General features: G+C 37.1%; 1 protein-coding gene and 1 pseudogene across 1 annotated transcript; both read right to left on the bottom strand.

The window, feature by feature from the left end:
- Positions 1–2864: 2864 nt before the first annotated feature.
- LOC105964568 (cytochrome P450 71D95 pseudogene) lies at positions 2865–3512 on the bottom strand (annotated as a pseudogene).
- A 2445-nt stretch (positions 3513–5957) lies between these two features.
- On the bottom strand, positions 5958–8013 carry LOC105964617 (cytochrome P450 71D13). Its single transcript, XM_012989124.2, has 2 exons — positions 7001–8013; positions 5958–6736 (listed from the first exon to the last, which is right to left on the bottom strand). Exons 1-2 carry the CDS (start codon positions 7901–7903, stop codon positions 6113–6115), a joined length of 1527 nt encoding a protein of 508 aa, XP_012844578.2. The 5' UTR covers positions 7904–8013; the 3' UTR covers positions 5958–6112.
- Positions 8014–8238: the final 225 nt, after the last annotated feature.

The raw sequence follows: 8238 nt of genomic DNA, 5'->3' as shown, positions 1-8238 counted from the left end.
CGTTTTAATCGCCTTTGAAGATTTCTTCACCGTCAAGCGGGTATGAATGCGTCTTTTTTCGCTTTTACTTTCGCTGTATGTACAGGATTGTCGTGTACGGTGGTTAGACATTTTTAAGAGTTGTGTTGATACTTGATTCTATTAAGTAGAACGTTTTTTTAACAAAATTACATCGTCATATATACATCGTTATTTTTGGCGGATGATGCTTGTTTGGAAGAGATTGACAGAGTTAGAAGAGGATGGTTCACGCAGATCGGACCAGAGTTGTTTTATATGAGCTTCGTAGTTGGTTTATGCAATAATCGGAATAATTGTCCGCTGTGGTCGAGTTCATGTTTTTAATCCCGATCGATAGTTGGTTTATTTGTTTATAACAGCCGATTTAAGTGTGCTGGGTAGTACATTAAAATATAGTTCGTAGTCTTTTTTAATTTAGCGTATGGATTTTGCATTTTAAGTTTATTTTTGATGATATTAATGTATTATCATTCAAATGTGTTTGCAGTCTATTTAATCATTTTTTAGTATTCTGCATTTTTTATTTTGTTTCATGATTTTAGGTTTTTTTCGATGGCGAATTTCGTACGGATTTGTTGAGGTTTGGTGGGTTGGTTGCTATAAAGAGGTGTTTACGATGTAATGGCTCGGTAACTTCGGTTAAGTGTTAAACCGTTGTAATACAGTAGTATACTATTACGAATACCGTATGATACTACCATTATCATTTTATTATACTATTATGAGATTATTAATGTACTAGAGTTTTTTAACTCGACATATTGGTTTGATTGTGTTATGATGTGTTTCATGTATTTTATCAAAACCCTAGATTGAAATTATGAGATTATTAATGTACTATTTTATTGGTTATGTTGGAATACTTTACGTTGGTCTTGTTCTCAATGTTCTTGTCATTTCAGTGGTATATTGTTTGTAACACAATTTCATATCACTACTATAACCGTAATATACTATCATAGCAGATTAATGTACTATATTGAAATTATTAATATACCTGAATAATACGGGATCCATAGTCGATTAACGAGATCCATAGTCGAATTAGATCAATAAGATAGTCTATTACATGATATAAGGAAAATTACCCTAATTGATTAGTATTTCAAACAAACATATTATTCAGTTTCCATATATATTATTATTTTTTCATATATATTATTATTTACCCTAATCGTTTTCATATAATAAGGAATTACCCTAATTGATTAGTATTTCAAACAAACATATTATTCAGTTTCCATATATATTATTATTTTTCCAATAGTCAATTAACTAAACCCATAGTCGAATTAGATACATGGGATAGTCTATTAAAAGATATGAGATAGTCTATTAATTGTAAAACACAAATCCGCCGCCGTCACTTCTCAAATCTAGGGTTTTGATGATTCTTCGGCCCATAGTCGATTAACGAGATCCATAGTAAAATTATACCAGTGGGATAGTCTATTAAATGATATGGGATAGTATATTAATACAGATGTAATTCGACTATGCATCTCATTAATCAACTATGGGCCAAAGAATTATCAAAACCCTAGATTTGAGTAATCCTAGATTTGAGTAACCCTAGATTGGAGCAGTGACAGCGACGGCGACGGCGGCCAACGACGATATCACTTCTGGTGGATGTCCTGCCCATCAATTGTTGCAATATCACTGATTTAGTGCTCGAATTCGGTATGTGATTATAACAGATCTGCAATTACACAAACGTGATAGTCGATTTAGCCAAAACATATCAATAAATCGATGGATGATAGCGATTCAGCGAGTGACGACGACGTAACTACGGAGGCTTGGTTGGAGTGCAGAAAAATCGCCGATCCACGGCCGTGCAAATTTCTGGTTTTGGGAGGTTTTGCAGTTTTTTTGATAGTGGGTTTGTAGTGATAGTGTTTTAACGGGAAAATAGGGAGAGATTTGATATTATTTCAAAAGGTAAAGTAACGAGATTTGTGGGATTTGATTGAGGGTAATTATGTAATTTAGTAAGGTTTGGATTTTTATCAAAATGACAAATTTAAGTTTGAGTCTATCCCTATTATTTGAATGTTTAAAGGGTTATATCTAATAGACCCATATAATAATGCCTGTCAGCTCTCTATATATGTTCGTATATAATTGACATCAAATCACGTCATAGGTTCAAATCATTTATTTATCAATTTATATGGCGTTGAATCACGTAGAAGCATCTTGAAACCACCTAACCAATTAGAAATTTCCAATATTTATATTGAGTTGTTAAAAAACACATCATATTATTAATCGGGCAAACGACAAAAAGCCCATCACATGGGATTTAAATGCATTGTGCTCAAAAAAAAAAATAGTCTCTCAATTAAACTCATGCCTATGTCTTTAGTCTAAAATACCCTTCATAATATAATTCTTATCAATTCCACTCATTATGCTCTAAATTCCTTAATATTACACATTGACCCCGGATTTAAACAAATATATCACATTGACACCTAATTTTTTTTTCAGAAAATAATTTTTTTTCTGAAATGTTTTTTTTCCTGCCAAATTCCGGCGTTGACTTTTTTTTTTTTTTTTTTGAAAACATTTTTTTTCCTGAAATTTTTTTCCGGGCGGTCAACCACTGCTTACCGCCGGTCTCCGATGTTGACTTTCGTTTTTTTTTTTTTTTTTTGTTTTTCTTAAAAAAAATAAGGAGTCGCATTGGGAGTGCGTGAATGACACAAACGAGGTAGAAGGGGGTGTATGGCTTTGACTACTAATAGAGTGGGGTTTTAGTCACTTAATTTGACCCAGGGGGTTTTTTGGCCATTAGGAAAATGATAGGGGTGTTTTTGCATTTAACTCTATAATATTCAGTGGGAAGGATTAATGTAGAGTGTGGGAAGCAAGAAGAGGTGATTCTTCCTAGACACAGTAATCCCTTCTTGCTCAGTGAAATCAACATCTGGGAAACTGATCCCGGGAGGCAAAGACCAGTCAAAATGGTAGAGGATTTGAGCCAATGAGAGCTCGACACTTGCCAAGCCAAAGTTCACACCAGGGCAAATCCTTCTCCCCGCACCAAATGGAAGGTACTCGAAGCTACTCCCCAGGAAATCGATGCAGCTGTTTTCGAATCTCTCGGGTTGGAATGTTTCCGGGTCCCTACCCATGGCCCATACGCTGATCATGACCCTGGAATTCAAAGGGATTGAATACCCGTTGACTTTGACTCCTTCTTACTCTGCATGCTCTTGGTAGCAACGGGATCGGAGGGTGTAGCCGGAGAGTTTCTTTCACCACCAGTTTCAGGTATTTCAGCCCCTTTACGTCGATATCCTTCTCCTTACCCTTTAAACATTCTCTTACTTCTCTCTGTACCTTCTCCATTACCCTAGGGTTTCTCATCAGCTCCGCCATTGCCCAATCTATTGCCGACGACGATGTTTCTTTTCCCGCCGAAAACATATCCTGCATGCATCTATGTACATATATTACTTGTAACATGATTTAAGTGTACAATATATTACTTCTTCTCGATACGTGTAAGTATTTTCACCAACAACTATATATCAAAGTAGAGAGGTCCAGGATTTGAATCTCGCCTGCCCCTCAAATCCCCTACTTCCTCAATTTGTTACAGGATTTAATTATACTACTTGTCCGATACGTGTACTTGCGTGCAAGTATTTCCACCAACAACTAGAGTAAACAGCAAAAATGTATACTTAGTGTAATCTCCAAATAGCAAAAGAAAACTATCTTATTCTCTCTCTCTCTCTCTCTCTCTCTCTATATATATATATATATATATATATATATATATATATATATATATATATATATATATATATATATATATATATATATATATATATATCTTAATTAGGTAATCTATTTTTATTATCAGATAATTTATGTATATATTTTAAATTATTCCTACATCAAAGGAAAACTCAAATTCCATTATTATGTATTTCTTAATTTTGTATCCCGAAGTTGTCGTGGCTTTTGCTATTTGGAATTAAACAGAGGTACATTTTGCAGTTTACTCATTTATCAGGAGTTAATTGCATTGAGCCCCCTGTGAAATGTCTAATTTCCATAAAAGTCCTTGTGTTAAAACAATTGGCATTTACCCCCCTATGATGTGTTTTATTTAGCCTACCATCCCCTATCCAAATAAAGCCCGTTGACTGCATTGAAATGGCTATATTGCCCTTATGAATGTAATCCAAAAACAGCTGTCCATCAAAATTTGTACCTTATATATTTGTATTTCTATATGTATATTTGTTTTATATTTTTAATAACTTTTAATTATTCTCTTATGTAATTTTAGGAACTTTTAAATTTGTACATAAATATTCCAAACACTATACAAAAAAATATATTAAATGTAAATAAATCTTAAAAATTACCATATCAATATTTTATGTCATAGATATTTTATTTTGTCTACAAATTTTTAATAATATTTTGATATCTAAAAAATAAAAATACCAAAATATTATATTGTTAATAAAAAAAATCTGCCCCATTCCATTACCCAACATCTCAATTCTCAAACCCCAAATTCTGAATCCAAAAAATCCAAAAATCAATTCAATGAACTACCCTTGAAGAAAAAAATCAGAACAGTTGAGTCCTTTTCTTTTTTGTTCATCTGCACAAAATCAGAAAGTAGAAATAAAAAATAAAATTAAAAAAAAAATAAAAAGCAGGAAGAAATCTGCTCTTCTTGCTCGTTTTTCCGAAAATGTTAGCCCTAACTCCGGCGAGGTCGTTGGTGCAGACGAGGAGGGAAATAGCTCGTCAAGCGGGATGAGGAGAATAGGCGGAGTATTGCGCGGTCCTAGGAAGGGATGGGGGGATGGACGACGACTGAGGATGCGATGGAGGCGGGGATCGAGAATGCGCAGCCGGCATAGATTAAGAAACCCAGGGGAAGAGAAGACTGAAGAGGGCCATGCCTGAGGAAAGTGACGGGATGAGAGGAGCTGTCAATATCTCCAATAGGAGCGATGAAGAGTTACATTTTGGGTTGGGGTGTGGTTTTGGGTTGATTGGGGAAGATGGCTTTTTACAAATATTGGGGATTGAATTGAAAATTTTGAAAACTTCATTTTGGGCCTGATTAAAATTATGGGGTGAATTTATAATTTTTTAAATTTCTAATTTAAAGGGTATTTGAGTCTTTTTGCGTAAAAAATACTCACCCATTCGCACATTCCGCGCGTGCTACACACGTTTGGATAGCAGGGGCCTTATTGCCTTTGACTAATTTTCATAGAGGGGTATTTGCTAATTTTTTTAACATAAGGGTTTTTTCAGCAATTCGAGATTACACAAGGGTGGTTTTTGCAAAAACCCCCATTTATCAGAGTAGAGAGGTGCAGGATTGAAATCTGGCATGCCCCTCCGATCCCCCTACTTGCTCAACTTGTAACATGATCTGAATTTAAAAAAGAAAAAAGACAAAACAAAAAATGAGTAAAGGAAAAAAAGAAATACTTACAAAGATGACAGCTTTGATGTTGTCGTTAGCGATGGGAAACTGGAGCTCCCCATTTGTCTGCACCCTGATAAGAACATCAACAATGTCTTGATTGATTTGATGAGAATTGACACCTCATCCTGCCTGATGGAGCCGAACGATTTCACGTTTTTCGCGCTGAGGAGTTCTACGACGCAGATCCTTCGCATCTGCCTCCGGTACTCGTTGTACGGACTGAAAGCTAGGTCTGTGTAATCGTACCACATTTTCGATAAACAAAACTCACTTAAATATTCTATTAAAGTTGGGTTTACCCCCAAATTTTCCAACAACACTTGGATAGAAGAATATGAGAGAATGACTTCAAACCTATAATCATAAATTCATTGATCTTGTTTGGAATTATTTATATACGATGATAAGTTGAAAAACCTTAACTCGTGTAAATTTTAAAATTGCGGTTATATAATTGACTAAAAAATATATTATTTAAGAGTAATTTGAAGCAACAAATTATATAAACAATTAAGACGAGATACAGAGAAGTTCAACGCACGTACACCTTGTTCACGAAGTGAAATAGAAAATACAGAAAAGAAAAGACTGGCAGATTTAAATGAACTTTTAGTTGGAAGGATTGTAGAGTGTGGGAACCAAGAAGAGACGATTCTTTCTAGAGACAGTAATCCCTTCTTGCTCTGTCATATCTACATGGTCGAAACTGATCCCTGTGGGCAAAGTCCAGTTAAAATGGTAGAGAATTTGAGCCAATGGGAGCTCGACACTTGCCAATCCAAAGTTCATACCAGGGCAAATCCTTCTCCCCGCCCCAAACGGAAGGTACTCGAAGCTATTCCCCGTGAAATCGATGCAGCTGTTTTCGAATCTCTCAGGTTGGAATGTTTCCGGGTCGTCCCAATAAAGCGGGTCCCTACCCATGGCCCATATGCTGATCATGACCCTGGAATTGATAGGGATTGAATACCCGTTGACTTTGACTCCTTCTTCTCTGCATGCTCTTGGTAGCAACGGGATCGGAGGGTGTAGCCGGAGAGTTTCTTTCACAACTAGTTTCAGGTATTTCAGCCCCTCTACGTCACTATCATCCACCCTCTTCTTCCCCTTTAAAGTTAAACACTCTCTTACTTCTCTCTGTACCTTCTCCATCACCCTAGGGTTTCTCATCAGCTCCGCCATTGCCCAATCTATTGCCGACGACGATGATTCAGTTCCCGCCGAAAACATATCCTGCATATTCATTATTTATCAACGAATTGGTACCTAGCCTCTATTATTAATTAATATACTATTAGAGTACTAGCTAGAGATGAGGTCCAGGATTCGAATATGGCCCGCCTCTCCCCTACTTACTCAATTTGTAACAGGATTTAATTACCCGCTATACACTTGTCCATACGTGCACTTGCGAGTAGGTATTTCCAGCAACAAAACTATCAGAATTTGAATTTCACAAAAAAAACAAAAAAAAGAAAAAAGATTTATATTACTTACAAAGATGACAGCTTTGATATTGTCGTTAGTGATGGGAAACTGGAGTTCCCCATTTCTCTGCACCCTGATAAGAACATCAACTATGTCTTCACCGCCGAACTCACCGCTCTTGTTCAACCTATGCTCCTCCAAGAGGGCGTCAAGAACTAAATCCACCTTGCGTCGCATCCTCCACAACTTGTTATTGCTCCAACTGAGAATATTCAGAAGCTTCCAAGAAGGGAAAAGATCCACCAGCTGAAACCCTCCGGCCATGGAAAGACCCTCCTTCATCAAGTACACCAACGAGTCACGGTCCTTGAGCACCTCACCGAACACCGCCCTGCAAGTGATCGAACTTATCATCCCGAACACCTTCTCCGTCAGATTTATGGGCTCCCCGCCGCACAATTTCTTGATTGATTTGATGAGAATTGACACCTCATCCTGCCTGATGGAGCCGAACGATTTCACGTTTTTCGCGCTGAGGAGTTCTACGACGCAGATCCTTCGCATCTGCCTCCAGTACTCGTTGTACGGACTGAAAGCCAGGTCTGTGTAATCGTACCACATTATCTTAAGGGCGATGCTTTCCGGTCTGCCCGCGCACCCCGGGTCCTGATCTTTCAGCACCTGTTTCGCTGCCTCCGCCGATGAGATCAACACCGTCGACACTTGCCCGAGCTTCAGATGTAACACCGGTCCGTACTTTTCGGCTACTCGACGGAGCGCGTGGTGGGCCAGCCCCCTGCCCACTATGTGGTGGAGGTGGCCGATCACCGGCAGCTCCGGCGGGCTCGGCGGCAGTTTCTCGTTTTTCGTTGGGGTATTCGGTTTCTTCAGTGCTTTCATTACTAAGAATATCAAAGATGGAAATATGAGGAGACTGATCAAGTTGAAGGGTATTATTAATTGGATCTCCATCCCTAATTACTATTGTGTTTGATGAAATTGCTGAACCAATCTGCTGCATGTATTTATAGTACTGCAACAAGGAGAAGAATACTATGCTATTATAATTATGGGTAAATTACAACCACCGCTAATGTTGTAATTATTTTTATACAAAACGAGTACAAACTAGAGCACGTTCCACGAAATCTAGATGATTATGTTGAATTTGACACTATAAGGAATTAAGGATGGAGGTGTAAGAAAAAAATCGTAGTTGAGGAGTATATATAATTATCCAAACAAACAGGGTTTTTTCATGATTTAACCATACCATAAAGGAGTGGTTGTAATGTATTTTTTTGGAT

This window comes from Erythranthe guttata, chromosome 7 (assembly GCF_056151865.1).
Source record: "Erythranthe guttata isolate IM_541 chromosome 7, IM_541, whole genome shotgun sequence".
Lineage (NCBI taxonomy): Eukaryota > Viridiplantae > Streptophyta > Magnoliopsida > Lamiales > Phrymaceae > Erythranthe > Erythranthe guttata.
This window is presented reverse-complemented; position numbering and strand designations above follow the sequence as displayed.